General features: G+C 50.2%; 1 protein-coding gene across 1 annotated transcript in view; it reads left to right on the top strand.

Moving 5' to 3' along the window:
• The window catches only part of UNC80 (unc-80 homolog, NALCN channel complex subunit), a 135,365-nt gene that overhangs the window by 73,794 nt on the left and 43,923 nt on the right, over positions 1 to 17,648 (top strand). The window contains exons 32-43 of the mRNA XM_054177075.1: positions 978 to 1,159; positions 1,883 to 2,014; positions 3,680 to 3,866; positions 5,100 to 5,231; positions 6,491 to 6,634; positions 6,886 to 6,986; positions 8,208 to 8,294; positions 10,214 to 10,397; positions 11,577 to 11,671; positions 13,747 to 13,836; positions 14,809 to 14,910; positions 15,702 to 15,882. Of these exons, the coding sequence (XP_054033050.1) occupies positions 978 to 1,159; positions 1,883 to 2,014; positions 3,680 to 3,866; positions 5,100 to 5,231; positions 6,491 to 6,634; positions 6,886 to 6,986; positions 8,208 to 8,294; positions 10,214 to 10,397; positions 11,577 to 11,671; positions 13,747 to 13,836; positions 14,809 to 14,910; positions 15,702 to 15,882 (1,617 nt within the window). The remainder of the gene's footprint in view (positions 1 to 977; positions 1,160 to 1,882; positions 2,015 to 3,679; positions 3,867 to 5,099; positions 5,232 to 6,490; positions 6,635 to 6,885; positions 6,987 to 8,207; positions 8,295 to 10,213; positions 10,398 to 11,576; positions 11,672 to 13,746; positions 13,837 to 14,808; positions 14,911 to 15,701; positions 15,883 to 17,648) is intronic.

Here is a 17,648-nt window from a genome sequence, read left to right as displayed (position 1 = left end):
GGATCTGCTGGAGAGAGTCCAAAGGGGGGCTCCAAGGATGATGAAAGGGACTGGAGCACTGCCTGGTGAAGAGGGGCTGAGATCCCTAGGGCTGTTTAGTGTGGAGAGGAGAAGACTGAGAGGGGATCTGATCTATCAGTATCTAAGGGCTGGGGGTCAGGAAGGAAGGGACAGGGACAGATTGTTCACTTGTGCCTTGTGATAGGACAAGGGGCAATGGATAGAAACTACAGCACAGGAGGCTCCATCTCAACATGAGGAGGAACTTCTTCACTGTGAGGCTCACAGAGCTCTGGACCAGGCTGTCCAGCATCACAGGACCAGAGGATGGTAGGGGTTGCAAGGGACCTCTGGAGATCGAGTCCAACCCCCTGCCAGAGCAGGACCAGCACAGGTCACACAGGAACACATCCAGACAGGGCTGGAAAGGCTCCAGAGAAGGAGACTCCACAACCTCTCTGGGCAGCCTGCTCCAGGCCTCTGTCACCCTCACTGCAAAGTTTCTCCTCATGTTGAGCTGAAACCTTCTCTGGTCAAGTTTGTCTCCATTGATCCTTAGCTTATTGCTGTGCAGCACCCAAAAGAGCTTGGCCCCCTCCACTTGACCCCCAGCCCTCAGCTATTGATAGACATTGATCAGATCCCCTCTCAGCCTTCTCCAGACTCAACAGCCCCAGGGCTCTCAGTCTCTCTTCCCTGGGGAGATGCTCAAGTCCCCTAAGCATCCTCCTGGCTCTCCCTTGGACTCTCTCCACCAGTCCCACTTTCACCAGGTCTGTTAGACTGCTGAGCTGATTTCTACAGCCAAAACAGGTTTGTCTTGGTGGTGACTGGGGGGGGTTGGAGCTCCCTGATCCTTGAGGTCCCTTCCAACCCTACCAACTCTATGATTCAATGATTTGTACAGCTGCAGTTTTCCTCTGCCAGATAAACATATTATTAAGGGAAGCAGATGCTCAGATGTTCTCTCCCTGCAGCTGCCATGTTCCTGCTGTGTGCTGTGAAGGTGCCAGAGGCTGTTTCTGACATGCTGATGTCCGAGTTTCATCACCCAGAGACGGTGCAAAGGCTGAATGCCATCCTCAAATTTCACACGCTCTGGAGGTTTAGATATCAAGTCTGGCCAAGGATGGAAGAGGGAGCACAGCAGATCTTTAAGGTAGGTAGGACACAGGGTTGCCCTTTCCAGCTTGCCTTGGGGAATGTATGTGCAAGAACAGGCTGCCATGAAACTGCATGAAAGTCAGGTTGGAGAGGAAAAAGAAAAAGGTTGTCTCAGTCACACTAGTGGGGGAGGTGGTGTGTAGAACTTCTGTGTACAAGGGAGAGAGTATAATCACAGAATCACAGAACAGGAGGGGTTGGAAGGGGCCTTGAAAGCTCATCCACTCCAACCCCCCTGCCAGAGCAGGATCGCCTAGAGCAGCTCACACAGGAACACATCCAGGGGGGTTTTGAATGTCTCCAGAGAAGGAGACTCCACAACCCCCCTGGGCAGCCTGTTGCAGTGTTTTGTCACCCTCACAGTGAAAAAGTTTTTCCTTATGTTCACTTGAAACCTTCTATGCTCCAGCTTGCACCCACTGCCCCTTCTCCTGTCGTTGGGCGTCACTGAGCAGGGCCTGGCTCCATCCTCCTGACACTTCCCTGCACGTCTTTATCAACATGAATGAGGTCATAATGGGGACACAGATCAGGAGAAAACATGAGAGAAAGAAAGGAATGTGTGTCCTAGATGATGTCACAGTGTAGTGAGATAATGGAGTTGGGCAGAATTTGCAGGAGCAATTAATGTCTTGGGTACTCGTGCTCCTGTTTAATCAGCAGTCCTGGCAGTCCTTACAGTCTGCTGTAACAAAATGTCTCTCATGGTTTTGTTTAGATCCCTCCTCCAAGTATAAACTTCACTCTGCCTTCTCCTGTGCTGGGAATGCCATCTGTGCCAATGTTTGACCCCCCCTGGGTCCCTCAGTGCAGTGGGAGCGTGCAAGATCCCATCAATGAAGATCAGTCGGTGAGCAGACATCATCAGAGCAGTTACTGCTTTTTCTCTTTAGTGGCATGGCTCAGACATGGACTAAATTCTGAGTTTTCTCCTCTTCCTCAGCTGGGGAAAAAGCAAATCTAGCACACAGTCTGTGTAGAACACAGGGAAATTTCTACATGGAGATTTTTGTTTGCTCCCTGAGGTGCTGTGCTGCCCATCTCCTGTGAGCGACGGTAGCTCAGCTCGTAGGAGCACACAGCTGTTGGCTCTCCAGCAAGGATTAGTTCACTTGAACTGCCTGACAGGCCATGTCGTTCATGTGGTGTCTCCTGGGAGAAGGTCTGCACCCAGGGTTATAGCAGACAGAGCTCCAAGAGGAGTACCTCCTGGCAAATCTCTGCTCAGCTAGCACTACCCTGATTTAGAGTGGAGTAGAGTAGAATAGAATAGAACAGAATAGAATAGAATAGAATAAACCAGGTTGGAAGAGACCTTCAAGATCATGGTGTCCAACCTATCATCCAACACCACCTAATCAACTAACCCATGGCACCAAGCATCCTGTCAAGCCTCACTCTGAACACCCCCAGTGATGGCGACCCCACCACCTCCCCAGGCAGCCCATCCCAATGGGCAATCACTCTCTCTGTGTAAAACTTCCTCCTAACCTCCAGCCTAAACCTCCCCTGGTGCAGCCTGAGACTGTGTCCTCTTGTTCCGGTACTGGTTGCCTGGGAGAAGAGACCAACCTCTGCCTGTCTACAACCTCCCTTCAGGGAGTTGTAGACAGCAATAAGGTCTCCCCTGAGCCTCCTCTTCTCCAGGCTAAGCAACCCCAGCTCCCTCAGCCTCTCCTCACAGGGCTGTGTTCCAAGCCCCTCACCAACTTTGTTGCCCTTCTCTGGACTCGTTCCAGCAAGTCAACCTCCTTCCTAAACTGAGGGGCCCAGAACTGGACACAGGACTCAAGGTGTGCCCTAACCAGTACAGGGGCAGAATGACCTCCCTGCTCCTGCTGGCCACACTGTTCCTGATGCAGGCCAGGATGAAACCCAGCTGTTGGCTGTCACTGAGGGCTCTGGCAGAAAATGCAGGATGTGTGATTCTTACCTCTGATAGTTTCAGGCTATGCCTGGAAATTTTTCACAGGTCTTTGAGCAGGAAAGTAGTAAAATGTAAATCAATCACTATGGGGTGTGAAAATGGAAAACAAAGATGGTTCTAAACAACCCCACTGGAAGAGATAAGGGACTAAAACTGGTTGTACCAAACCAATCTTTCTTCTCTTCTGGCTTCTTCACTCTGGGAGAGATACTAACTTGCTTCTGCTTGACCTTGGCTGCACTGCTTTTGTTGTGACTTGGTATTAACTTCTCTGCTTCTGTCTCTTCTCCATTTTGTACAGGGGGGTAAGGGGGTGGCAGAGAGGGAGAAGCTGATAGCTTCCCCTGGACCTTGGCCAGGGGGGGTTCTTGTGCTGTTTATCAATTGTAAATCCCTGTAGATATTGTGCATCCTGGATGTTTTGGACATACCCATTGCATTCCGTTGTAGGTTGTACTTCTGCTTGTACATACAGCTTGCATTTGCTTCCAGCTGGTCTGGCAAAGTTAATGTTGGGGGGATGGAATTTCAACCCACCACACTGACAGACATCTTCAGGCTGTGTTTCTTCACTTTTCCTCCTTACAGAAGTCCTTTTCAGCCAGGGCTGTGTCCCGTTCCCATCAGCGAGCGGAGCACATCCTGAAGAACCTGCAGCAGGAGGAAGAGAAGAAGCGCCTGGGCCGGGAAGCCAGCCTCATCACTGCCATCCCCATCACCATGGAGGCCTGCTATGAGCCAACCTGCACACCCAACTCAGAGCAGGAAGAAGAAGGTGTGCTCCAGGCTCAGGAACTGCGTTCCAGGAACCTGAGAGTGCCTGCCACCAATGCAGAGCGCTGCTTAGGGGTGTAGTGACCAGGAACCTTGGTTGTTAGTGTTAGGAAAGTCACAACCACCACAGGAGGTTCCACCTCAACAGGAGGAGGAACTTCTTCAGCATAAGGGTGACAGAGCACTGGAATAGGCTGCCCAGAGAGGTTGTGGGGTCTCCTTCTCTGGAGACTTTCAAAGCCCATCTGGATGCATTCCTGTGTGACCTGTGCTGGCTTCTATGGTCCTACTCTGGCAGCGGGGTTGGACTGGAAGATCGCCATAGGTCCCTTCCAACCCCTAGCATCCTCTGATCCTGTGATCTGTTGAAGAGTCCAAGCCATTGAGAAAAAGTGTAACTAAAAATCAGGGCAAGAAAGGCACAAAACCTTAGATGTGTTGAGTGCTCACTGTGTGACCTGGAGGCCCTTGCCCTCTCCCCCTAATTTCAGTGAAACTTGATGGCATTGACACCTCAAAGCTCCCAGCCTCTTGCAAGCTTTAACACAATGAGAGTATGTGCCAGTAGGAATGAAAGTTGCCTTGCCTGACTTCTAGCCTTTAATAATTGAAGTGGGGAAGGAATCACACTTTGGCAGTATCTGTCTTGAGAATCTACCTTAAGATAGACTGAATTGCCCCTGGAGTTTTCTACCTGTATGGTGACAAGCGAGGGAGCCTCAAATGCTCAGCTCAAGCTGGCTACCAAACTGTCAGACAGCCAAAGTTAGATGAGGTGTCATAGAAAGCTTAGTCTTGGGGTGAAGATTTTCTCTGGCTCAGGCTAAGGGAAGATTTGATGAAAGGCATTCTGAGGTAGGTGCCATTAGGTGAGCACAGAGATGCTCAGCTCTGAGAGTACAGCGGGAAACCTGTGAGCAGAAATCTCAATTCTCAGGAGAAACTAAGCACCAACCCCCGTGGTAGTTAACAGGAGGTAGATGAAAAGAAGCACAGAGTCAGCTCAGCTCCAGTGTGACTCAGCAAAGCACTGAACACTTAGGGAGCAATGCTCTGCCCCTTCCCAAAGCATCAGCAAACTGCCCATCTGACTGATCCCTGGGGATTTCAGATTGTGCCTTTTGAGTGCTACCTGACTTGAATTTTCAGTGGCCCCACTCGGTTCTAAGCTCTGCCCTTCAGGGAGTTCCCTGTCAGCTGGGTCTGGACTGACATTTCCCATTCTCTTTGTCAGTAGAAGAAGTTGCCAACCTGGCCTCCCGCCGGCTGTCTGTGAGTCCTTCCTGCACCTCCAGCACCTCTCACAGGAACTACTCTTTCCGCCGCGGCTCCGTCTGGTCGGTGCGCTCAGCAGTCAGTGCAGAAGGTAGGTTGGCTTCACTCTGCACTGTCACGTTGCAGGATTTCATTCCCTGGAAGCCCTTCCTGGGGGCATTTCCCTTTGCTGAATGTATTCCCAAGCCTGAGCCACTTCCTAATCCATTTCTGCCCTGCGTTGCTTGATTCGTCCCTGCAGCCACCATGTCTTGTCTTCACCTCTCATGCTTCATTGAGCGAGTAGCTGGGAAATGGTAATTCAGGGGGATTCCATCAAAAAGAAGATGGGTTCCCATTGTGGTTTTAGCTTTCCCAGAGTCCAAAAGCCCAAGTGGAACAGATTTAGGTTGCCTCCCCTCTCCCTTTTTCCTGCTAGAGGCAAGCAAATTAGGCAGGAGAAAAGGGAGGTAAAGCTTCAAAATAAACAGTCTTGAATCGATTTGGAAGTGAAAAGGTAAGTTTAACAAAATACAGAAGGCATTTGAGGAAAAGGAAGGTTACAAAGGTGTAAGGAAAAAGGGTAAATAAAAAAAGTACACAAAACCAGACCCAGGTGGCAAAGGATTCTCTCTGGGTGCCAATGTGGATTCTCTCTGGGTGCCAATGTGGATTCTCTCTGGGTGCAAATGTGGATTCTCTGGGTGCAAATGTGGATTCTCTCTGGGTGCCAATGTGGATTCTCTGGGTGCAAATGTGGATTCTCTTTGGATGCCAATGTGGATTCTCTTTGAATGCAAGTGTGGGTTCTCTTTAGATGCAGTCCTTAGGAGCTTGGATGCAGCATGGAGCAGTTCTCACCACCTGCTTACAGCAACAGCAGGGAGCAGCAGGAGCAGCCTCTGGGGCAGGCAAGGGCAGGAGCAAGAGAGAGAGCACAGGAAATGTCTCCCCTTAAACAGGGTTTGTGGACAGGAAGGGGCAGTGGCATAGACTTTGACCTGGGGACCCCTGCCCCTGGAGGAGGAACCAAGTCTCTCTGCCCACCTGGGTCAGGTTTCTTTGTCCACCTGGGGGGCTAGGTTCTTTTCAGCCCACCCCCCTCTGGGGCTGGCACAGTTCCCTACAAGAACAAAAAGGTAAACTGAAAAAAAAAGTATATTTAACAAAGAATATTCTTGATCAAGAAGTTGGCTGGAGGCTCAGTTTCTTGCTGGAGGTTAGCAGTAAACCTGCTGAGCTTGCACAACAAGCAGACAGCGCATGGCTTTTTTTTCTCTGCTAGTACAGCCCCTAACACAAATGTTTATCTAACCTGCCTGGATAATCCCAGAGCCTAACAGTCACCTTCTACTCTTCTTACTGCTCCAGATGAAGAACACACTACAGAGCATACTCCAAACCACCACGTGCCACAGCCACCTCAAGCTGTGTTTCCAGCGTGCATCTGTGCAGCAGTGCTCCCCATTGTACACCTGATGGAGGATGGAGAAGTCCGGGAGGACGGAGTGGCTGGTACTGACCTGCGTCAAACTTCAAGGGGCTCACAGAGTCACAGAACAGCCAGGGGTGGAAGGGACCTCAAGCATCATCCACTTCCAACCCCCCTGTCGTGGGCAGGGACACCTCACCCTAGAGCGGGTTGCCTACAGCCACATTCAGCCTGGCCTTAAAAACCTGTAGGGATGAGCCCTTGTGTCAAAGTGGAGCGGCCCAGGGCTTTCCGAGGGACACAGCCCTGACCTCGCTGTCCTTCTCTTTTGCAGTGAGTGCTGTTGCTCAGCAGGTCCTGTGGAACTGCCTGATTGAAGACCCCTCCACCGTTCTGCGCCACTTCCTTGAGAAGCTCACCATCAGCAACCAGCAGGTAACGCCTAGAGTCACAGACTGGTTTGGGTTGGGAGGGACCTCCAAGGGTCATCCAGTCCGAGCCCCCTGCAGCAGCAGGGACATCCTCCATCAGATCAGGTTGCCCTGTTGAGCCTGACCCTGAATATCTCCACGGATGGGGACTCAACTAGCTCCCTGGGCAACCTGTTCCAGTGTTCTGCCACCCTCATGGTAAATAACTTCCTCCTAACATCCAACCTAAATCTCCTCTAATTTCAAACCATTGCCCCTCGTCCTGTCACTACAGGCTTTGGAAACAGTCCCTTTGTAGCCTTCTTGTAGCCCCCCTCCAGGTACTGGAAGGCCTCTATTAGGTCTCCCCGGAGCCTTGTCCAGGCTGAACACCCCCAGCTCCCTCAGCCTGTCCTCGGAGCAGAGCTGCTCCAACCCCCTGATTATTTTCATGGCCCTCCTCTGGAACTGCTCATCAGGTCCATGTCCTTCTTGTGCTGAATGTTCACATTCCTCTGATCTGTTCATTCATCTAGCAAAAGCCAAAGGCAAGCCAGCTTATTCCTGGCTTGACCTGACTTCAGCCAGGCTGTCCCATGAAGGAATTTAGGAGCACAGTTCCTAGCAGAATCACTCTGTGAGCATCACTGCAGAGGAACATTTGCTACTCAGATGTAGCCAAAGTCTTTTAGGCCATACCACTTGTTGGCTTCAATCTTTCTCCACTAATGTAAGTGGTACAAAGCTGATTTACCACCAGCAAGGATCTGACTTGCTCTGAGCCAGGCTTTGAACAGCTGCTCAGTGAAGCACAGCCCTTTCTACCTAGCACAGGCAATGTTGCCTCCATTCATGCCCTCTGATCAGCTTTCTCTGAAAGATGGTGGTGGCCCTGTCTCTCCTTGGCTTCTCAGATCACTTCCTAGTGCCATGGCTAAGCTTTATGGAAGCAAGACACAGCAGTTCTGACTGGATGAAAGGCAGGGAGATTCTCCATGCCACTTTCTCAAACTGTGCTTTTTGGCTACAATATCAACAGTGTCACTGCCCTCACGCTCCTCCAAGCCTCCACCTAAGAAATGACTCCAAAAATGAATATTAAACCTTGGGAAAGGCCAGGAAAGTCTGCTTTTTGGTTCACTGAGAGGTCTCATTCTCCTCACTGTTCCTGAGCCTTTTCAGCCATAATCCCCAAATGCCTTCTCCATTTAGTGATGGGAATAAAACCCATCTGTTTTTCTTCCAGGATGAGCTGATGTATATGTTAAGGAAGCTTTTGCTGAACATTGGAGACTTCCCTGCCCAGACCTCTCACATTCTCTTTAACTACTTGGTGAGTAGCTTGTGGGTCTGCTCTGCAGCCCAGAATCTCCCCTCTGCCTTCATGAAGTCCTGAGAAGTAAATCCCACAATCTGCAAGGGAATAAATGCTAACTTCTCTTACATGGCTCATACCTCCTTCTGGCTGTGGGGGCAAGTCACCAGGCTTACATCAACCTTTCAGTCCTTTCATGGAGTTGAAAAGCAATCTTTAACTTTTTATGAAACCCCTAAGCAACCTGGCATGGATTTCTGAATTGCAGCACAGTGAAATGTGTGGCTGACAAACAGAAGGAGCTCAGTGCCACAAAACTTCAATTATTTGACTTAAATTTTGATTGGGACAGTGCTTTGCTCTGGGACAGTCTTACTGGAGTAAATCTAGCAACTTCTTTCAATGTTGTGGGGAATGTATTTGCTCCAGTAAGGACTAGTCCAGGAGCCCTATGTTGTTTGTGAGAAGGCACAGGAACTCTGTTGGTGCAGAATGGCAGAGCAGAAGGCACAGGAACTCTGCTGGTGCAAGCAGAAGGCACAAGAACTCTGTTGGTGCAGAACAGCAGAGCAGAAGGCACAGGAACTGTGTAGCTGTAGAACAGCAGAGCAGAAGGCACAGAAACTCTGTTGCTGCAAGCAGAAGGCACAGGATCTCTCTTGCTGCAGAACTGCAGAGCAGAAGGCACAGGAACTGTGTAGCTGTAGAACAGCAGAGCAGAAGGCACAGGAACTCTGTTGCTGCAAGCAGAAGGCACAGGATCTCTCTTGCTGCAGAACTGCAGAGCAGAAGGCACAGGAACTGTGTAGCTGCAGAACAGCAGAGCAGAAGGCACAGGAACTCTGCTGGTGCAAGCAGAAGGCACAGGAACTGTGTAGCTGCAGAACAGCAGAGCAGAAGGCACAGGAACTGTGTAGCTGCAGAACAGCAGAGCAGAAGGCACAGGAACTGTGTAGCTGCAGAACAGCAGAGCAGAAGGCACAGGAACTGTGTAGCTGCAGAACAGCAGAGCAGGAGGCACAGGAACTCTGTAGCTGCAGAACAGCAGAGCAGAAGGCACAGGACCTGTGTAGCTGCAGAACAGCAGAGCAGAAGGCACAGGAACTGTGTAGCTGCAGAACAGCAGAGCAGAAGGCACAGGAACTGTGTAGCTGCAGAACAGCAGAGCAGGAGGCACAGGAACTCTGTTGCTGCAGAACAGCAGAGCAGAAGGCACAGGAACTGTGTAGCTGCAGAACAGCAGAGCAGGAGGCACAGGAACTGTGTAGCTGCAGAACAGCAGAGCAGAAGGCACAGGAACTGTGTAGCTGCAGAACAGCAGAGCAGAAGGCACAGGAACTGTGTAGCTGCAGAACTGCAGAGCAGAAGGCACAGGAACTGTGTAGCTGCAGAACAGCAGAGCAGAAGGCACAGGAACTGTGTAGCTGCAGAACAGCAGAGCAGAAGGCACAGGAACTGTGTAGCTGCAGAACAGCAGAGCAGAAGGCACAGGAACTCTGTAGCTGCAGAACAGCAGAGCAGGAGGCACAGGAACTGTGTAGCTGCAGAACAGCAGAGCAGAAGGCACAGGAACTGTGTAGCTGCAGAACAGCAGAGCAGAAGGCACAGGAACTGTGTAGCTGCAGAACAGCAGAGCAGGAGGCACAGGAACTCTGTAGCTGCAGAACAGCAGAGCAGGAGGCACAGGAACTCTGTTGCTGCAGAGGATCTCTCCCTTTACTTACCTGCAATGACCTTCAAGGCTGGGCTGTACCAGCGCTTTTCATGCCTCTCTCTCATCTTCTCTTGAAAGAGTAAGAAGAGTCCAGTCAGACTGTTCTGTAGTATGTGTAACCCTTGGGGGTATAAGTTGAATGGGTTTATGCCTCTGAGTGAAGGAGGACAGAGGAACACTAACATGTGCCTAGCCTGATGCTCCTCTCGCTTCTCGCCTGCAGGTCGGACTGATCATGTATTTCGTCCGCACTCCCTGTGAGTGGGGCATGGATGCCATTTCTGCCACCCTCACCTTCCTCTGGGAAGTGGTGGGTTATGTGGAAGGACTCTTCTTCAAGGATCTCAAACAGACCATGAAGAAGGAGCAATGTGAAGTGAAGCTGCTGGTGACTGCCTCAATGCCAGGTATAAGAAATGAGTCCTTGTGTCCTTCAGGTGTGAGCTCATGGCCTGCCCTAGCAAAAAAAATGACAGCAGCACTGGGTCAGAAGAATGGCCTGCAAATAAAGGCTGGATGGTCTAAGTCACTTCTGCCTGAGGATTCAGCCAGTTAAACCTCTACCTCTAATTTGCCTGGGATTCAGAAAACCCCTTTAAGAGCTATGAAAGAAGTAACCAGAAAGTGAATCTGAACAGTCTTTTCAATCCTGAGATTTGTGCCAGCTGGGCCATGAAAGGCTGGCAGGACAGTCACTGTGAGGCTGTACCATTCAGACCTGCAGCACTCTGTCCACTTCTGGAGCCCCTGTTGCAAGATGGATCTGGAGGTGCTGGAAGGTGTCGAGAGAAGGGCCATGAGGATGAGCAGAGGGCTGGAGCTGCTCTGCTCTGGAGACAGACTGAGAGAGTTGGGGTTGTTCAGTCTGGAGAAGAGAAGACTCTGAGGAGATCTTCTTGTGGCCTTCCAGTATCTGAAGGGGGCTACAAGAAAGCTGGGGAGGGACATTTTAGGGTGTCAGGGAGTGATAGGAGTGGGGGGAATGGAGCAGAACTAGAAATGGGTAGCTTGAGATTGGCTGTTAGGAAGAAGTTGTTCCCCATGAGAGTGATGAGACACTGGCAGAGGTTGCCCTGGGAGGTGGTGGAAGCCTCATCCCTGGAGGTTTTTGCAGCCAGGCTGGATGTGGCTGTGAGGAAGCTGCTGCAGTGTGAGGCATCCCTGGCCATGGCAGGGGGGTTGGAACTGGCTGATCCTTGAGGTTCCTTCCAACTCTGACAATTCTGTGATTCTATGACTTGATGCAACCTCTCTTGAGAGAGCCCAGGAAGAGCATGTTGTGGGCCTAGTACACCATGAGTCAGTCAAGAGGTGCCTTGCTGCAGACAGAATTGACCTTTCAGCTTTGTCCCTTCCTCAAAGAGAGCGTGGTAGCGAAAGCCAACTTGTCCTGTGGGGACAGAATGATTTCTCAGTCACTGTGGAAGTGTGAGTCTGTGCTAACACTACCTCATGGATTCCAGGGGGGACTGGCATTGCCTGTCTGCCCAGGATGAGTCTTCACTCTCACTTTTCCTCTCTGGACAGTCTTTTGAAATAGTTATTTAAGGAGGCCAGGGAGACTGCAGCTGCTTTTCTTCCTGTAGGCACAAAGACCCTTGTCGTGCATGGACAGAATGAATGTGACATCCCAACTCAGTTACCAGTCCACGAGGACACACAGTTTGAGGCTCTTCTGAAGGTAAGAGAGAGGTTTTTGAAGCAGAGAAACTGCTTCCCAGCACATTTACCTGCCATAGCTGTATGCCTGCAGTGCATTGTGCTTGAGCATCCCTGTTCAGGGGCAGGGAGGAAAGTTTGCTGCCAGGTGTTTCTGTCTCCCTGTGAGGAGAGCTTGGCTGCAAGAAACAGGATTTAAAAGGGTAGTAGAAATGCCTCACAGGCTGCATCTGAGTACTGTGCAGCTTGTTAGGTAGTTGCTGGATACAGCCCATTGGATAAATGCAGAAGTCATTGCAATGTTTGGGTTTGCCAGCACTAAACAGTATAGAATAGAATTAACCAGGTTGGAAGAGACCTTTGAGATCATCAAGTCCAACCTATCACCCAACACCATCCAATCAACTAAACCATGGCACCAAGCACCCCAGCCAGTCTCTTCCTAAACACCTCCAGGGATGGTGACTCCACCACTTCCCTGGGCAGCACATCCCAATGGCCAATCTCTCTTTCTGGGAAGAACTTCTTCCTCACATCCAGCCTATACCTCCCCTGGCACATCTTGAGACTGTGTCCTCTTGTTCTGGTGCTGCTTGCCTGGGAGAATGAATGAATGATCAAGATCAAAGTGGAAATGATGGCTCAGTAGCCACAATGGGATCTTGGGATCTAGGAGATGGAAGGTCTGCTCTCCCTTCTGCCAAAGATCTTCCTGGATGGCCTTAACTCAGCCACAGATGAAACAGGTTTGTAAAAGCCTTCAGTGTGTCCCAACCATGTTAAATTTTAACAACCACCACACCTCTCAGTGCTTTGAAGGATTGGAACTGTAGTGTTTCTCTGCATCACCTACAGCTAAAGCTTGGTGGGTTCCACAGTATGGAACTGGAAGCTGTAATGCCCATGTGGCTCATGTAGCCAATAAGTGATAGGAAGGCACTGAAATAAGTAACATCAACCTTCAGGACTGGGATATCAGCGTGCCTTGGTTATCACAAACACATGAGGGCAAATGGTTTGAAACCATTAGGGCCACGAGGATGAGCAGAGGGCTGGAGCTGCTCTGCTATGGAGACAGACTGAGAGAGTTGGGGTTGTTCAGTCTGGAGAGGAAAAGGCTCCAAAGAGACCTTCTTGTGGCCTTCCAGTATCTGAAGGGGGCTACAGGAAAGCTGGGGAGGGACTTTTGAGGGTGTCAGGGAGTGATAGGACTGGGGGGGATGGAGCAAAGCTAGAAATGGGTAGATTGAGATTGGCTGTTAGGAAGAAGTTGTTCCCCATGAGGGTGGTGAGACACTGGCAGAGGTTGCCCAGGGAGGTGGTGGCAGCCTCATCCCTGGAGGTTCTGAAGGCCAGGCTGGATGTGGCTGTGAGCAGCCTGCTGTAGTGTGAGGTGTCCCAATTGCATGATTCTATGAATCTGGAGCAGGGCTGATTTAGGTTGGACATCAGGAGGAAGTTCTGTGCAGGGAGAGTGGTGAAACACTGGAACAGGCTGCCCAGGGGTGTGGTTGAGACCCTGTCACCAGAGACATTCAAGATCAAATTTGATGTGTCCCTGGGCAGCCTGCTGTAGTTGGAGGTATCTCTGATGACTGCAGGGGGGGTAGACAAGATCACCTTGAGGGTCCCTTCCAACCTGATGCAGTTTGTGACTCTGTAAAAAGAGAAATAAAGAATTAATGCTGGAGTAGTGTAGCAGCCTGACCAAGAAATGCAGGGAAGAACAAGAGGACACAGTCTTAAACTGTGCCAGGGGAAGTTTAGGCTCGAGGTTAGGAGAAGGTTCCTCACAGTGATTGGCCATTGGGATGTGCTTCCCAGGGAGGTAGTGGAGTCACCATCCCTGGAGGTGTTCAAAGAAAGGCTTGGATGTGGCACTTGGAGCCATGGTTAAGTTGTCAGGAGGTGTTAGGTAATAAGTTGGACTTGATGTCTCTGAGGCCTTTTCCAACCTGGTTGATTCTATGATTCTATGACTGTTGATTCTATGATTCTATGATTGAGACATAATCAGCTGGCTAGTCTTTTACATCTTGGGGTCTTTGTACTAGACTGCTAATAAGTGACAGGATGCTTTCCTTTCTTCCTTTTCAGGAGTGCCTGGAGTTTTTTAACATACCAGAAACGCAGTCTTCTCATTACTTCTTAATGGATAAGCGATGGAATCTTATTCATTACAACAAGGTAAGGCAAACTTGACTTTGTTCTTGCTCTGGTGTCCCTTTTCAAACATCAGGGCTGTCTAAAGGGGAGCAGGCAGTCCGTACAGAGAATTCTGTCCTGTGGACACTGCAGCCTGGTCTTTAGTTGTGTGCAGTGAAAGGTTGGAGTTTGACAGAAGAGGGAAGAAGCAGAACCTGAAGACAGCTTCCTTAGAAAAGAGCAAAGCCCTCTTCTGTTTCATAGAATCACAGAATGGTCTGGGCTGGAAGGGACCACCAGTGCTCATCCAGTCCAACCCCCTCTGCAGTCAGCAGGGGCATCCGCAACGGGATGTGCCTGCTTACTGCAGGAGAGTTGGACTAGATGACCTTTGGAGCTCCCAACCCAGACCACTCTGTGATTCTGTGACTCTATGATCTTCAACTAGATCAGGTCACCCAGAGCCCTCTCCAGCCTCACCTTGAATATCTCCAGGCATGGAGCCTCAACCACCTCCTTGGGCAACCTCTTCCAGTGTTCCACCACCCTCATGGTGCAAAACTTCTTCCTCACATCCAATCTAAATCTGCTCTGCTCTAGTTTGAAGTCATTGCTCCGTTCCTGTCCCTGCAGGCCTTTGCAAACAGTCTCTCTGCAGCCTTCTTGTAGCCCCCTTCAGGTCCTGGCAGGCTGCTCTTAGGTCTCCCTGGAGCCTCCTCTTCTGCAGGCTGAACACCCCCAGCTCCCTCAGCCTGTCCTTGGAGCAGAGCTGCTCCAACCCCCTGAGCATTTTTGTGCCCCTCCTCTGGACCTGCTCCATCAGGTTCATGTTCTTTCTGTGTTGAGGACTCCAGACCTTTTGCTCTTTATGCTCTTCCATGATGCCTGACACAGTCTGGAAACCCCTACCCAAAAGCTTCAGAAAGGGATAAAGGGGTTTTGTGTCCATTTCTGTGGAGTGCTGCTGTGGCACTTGCCCTTGTTTAAAGCACAGCTGTTTTCTTTTCCCCACAGACCTACGTCCGTGACATTTATCCTTTCCGGAGGTCGGTTTCTCCGCAGCTCAACCTGGTACAGATGAATCCAGAAAAGGGTCAAGAGCTCATTCAGAAGCAGGTATTAATCACTGTCCCCAAACACTTCTGCCCAGAAGCAACCCCCATCAATAAACCTCTATTTTCCCTTCAAAGGGAAGCCTTCCTGGGGGCTGCATGCAGGTAGGGAGCTTTGCTGGAGCATGAGGGTCTGCCATGAAATCTGCCCTGGTGCCATTGGGCAGGGTTTTAAGGGAAGTCAAGGGATGCAATGTGAGTTCCCACTGGCTCTCTTTTAGGTGCATCATTTTGCATTCTCCTTCACCTGAGCAGAAGAACTTCAGTTGCCTCAGCTTCAAAAGCTGCTTATTCCTTTCATTACCATCACATCTGGCTGTGGAGTAGGAGTGATCTGTTCTACCTTCCTCTCTCTCCTCTCACTGTAGAGAATGTGACCTGCCTCTCTTCCTTGTCCTGTTCCCAGATGCTAGTCCCTTACCACAGCTACTCCCAGGGGCACAGCAGTAGCAATTCTGTTGTCAGGGAACTATCTACCCTCTGAAGAGTGCTGTCACCCTATTGCCTGTTCTCATAGCATAGGACAAGGGGCAATGGCTTGCAAGCCATGCAAGCTGCCAGGAGAAGTGAAGAGGAGAACCAGGATAGTTTGTGCAGCAAACTTTATCCTAGTGGAATGCTACAGACAAATCAGTTGTGGTTCTTTTGTATCCAATGGCTAATTTTATTCACCTTTTGCTATTTTTTTTTTCATTCAATTCCCCTCTGGATATTCCTAGAGTTTATAATTAAGCTACCAGCTCCAACCCATAGCATCAGCCTGTTTCTGATCCTCGCTTTCCTTTTGCCTCTCAGGTCTTCACCCGCAAGCTGGAAGAGGTGGGCCGGGTGCTGTTCCTCATCTCCCTGACACAGAAGATCCCTGCTGCCCACAAGCAGTCCCACGTATCTATGCTGCAGGAGGACCTTCTCCGCTTGCCTTCCTTTCCCAGAAGTGCCATTGATGCTGAGTTCTCACTCTTCAGTGATCCCCAAGGTTTGGACAGCTTTCTCTGGTGCTTGTGCTGGGACAGAAGGTTTCAGAGGGGGTTTGTGGTAGGTTGAGAGAGGGCCTAGCTCTCCCTCCCCCACAGAGTAAGAAACCACAGCTAAACTCAGTCAGAGAGCCGTCGAGACACTTGAAGGTGTCCAGAGAAGGGCAATGAGGCTGGGGAGAGGCCTTGAGCACAGCCCTGTGAGGAGAGGCTGAGGGAGCTGGGGTTGCTTAGCCTGGAGAAGAGAAGGATCAGGGGAGACCTCACTGCCCTCTACAACTACCTGAAAGGTGGTTGTAGCCAGGAAGGGGTTGGTCTCTTCTGCCAGGCAACCAGCACCAGAACAAGGGGACACAGTCTCAAGCTGTGCCAGGGGAGGTTTAGACTCAAAGTGAGGAGAAAGTTCTTCACTGAGCAAGTTGTTAGCCATTGGGATGTGCTGCCCAGGGAGGTGGTGGAGTCCCCATCCCTGGAGGTGTTCAAGAGGGGATTGGACGTGGCACTTGGTGCCATGGTCTAGTCGTGAGGTCTATCGAGACAGGTTGGACTTGATGATCCTTGGGGTCTCTTCCAACCTCAGTTATACTGTGAGGCTGTGGAGAAGCAAAGCTATATTTACAAGCATATATATGGAATGCAGGTTATAGATAACACAATTTATACAGTATTTACAAAATATATACAGAAATATACAGCAAAGAAAAGCAACACAACAAAATTCCCTCCCCAGGGAGGGTTTCCCTCCCTGTAACCCCCTCTCTCCCCACCCCCCCCCCCTTTTTCCCCAAAAAGGGGTTAGAGAGAGAAAGAAAGGCAGTTATTAAGGAAAAGAGATGTTATTAGGCTTCAAAAGCACATGCAGGCATTAGTTTTGCTTATCTCAAGGTCAGCTCCAGTGAGTTTGCTGAGAAGCAGAACAGCCTGGCATGGCAGAACAGGCTGAAACCCAGAAAAATTCCAACTGCCCTGCAACTTAAAGTTGCATTCTGCCCAGCTACCAATGAAATTGGTTTAGAATATCAGAGTGTTTTCATTCTGGTACCAAAACATTCAGCCAGAGTGTTCCCAACACTGTCTCTTCCTTAAAGGCACAGCCTCAAACAGTCACAGGGTTACTTAGAAATGTGCAGGTTCCATAACTCTTAGAAATGTGCAGGTTTCATGTGCCTTATATACAACCAGCTTATATTTGCAGTCTATCCAATGGGATTGTTTAGAACTCATCATTGTTTTCCCTTTTGCCCCCAGTAGTGATTTATTTACATTCTGCCAACCTGCTGCTCAAGGCCTGTGGAAAATTTTAAAGTTACAGCCTAAGACTACCCTAAGAGTCAAGGTTTGTTCACTTCCAGTGGTAGGGGATGGGTAGGTAGCATCACTTTATAAAGGCAGAATGCTTGTCAGTGTTGCAGGATGGCTCCTTGGAGAGGCCTCTAGAATAGAATAGACCAGACCAGGTTGGAAGAGATCTTCAAGATCGTGTCCAACCTACCATCCAACACCATCTAATCAACTAAACCATGCAACCAAGCACCCTATCAAGTCTCCTCCTGAGCACCTCCAGTGATGGTGACTCCACCACCTCCCCAGGCAGCCCATTCCAATGGGCAATCACTCTCTCTGTGTAGAACTTCCTCCTAACCTCCAGCCTAAACCTCCCCTGGTGCAGCCTGAGTCTGTGTCCTCTTGTTCTGGTGCTGGTTGCCTGGGGGAAGAGACCAACCTCTGCCTGTCTACAACCTCCCTTAAGGTAGTTGTAGAGAGCAAT

The sequence above is a fragment of the Dryobates pubescens genome, chromosome 37, assembly GCF_014839835.1.
Source record: "Dryobates pubescens isolate bDryPub1 chromosome 37, bDryPub1.pri, whole genome shotgun sequence".
Lineage (NCBI taxonomy): Eukaryota > Metazoa > Chordata > Aves > Piciformes > Picidae > Dryobates > Dryobates pubescens.
Note: the sequence above shows the minus strand (reverse complement) of the source record. Positions and strands in the feature narration are given on the sequence as shown.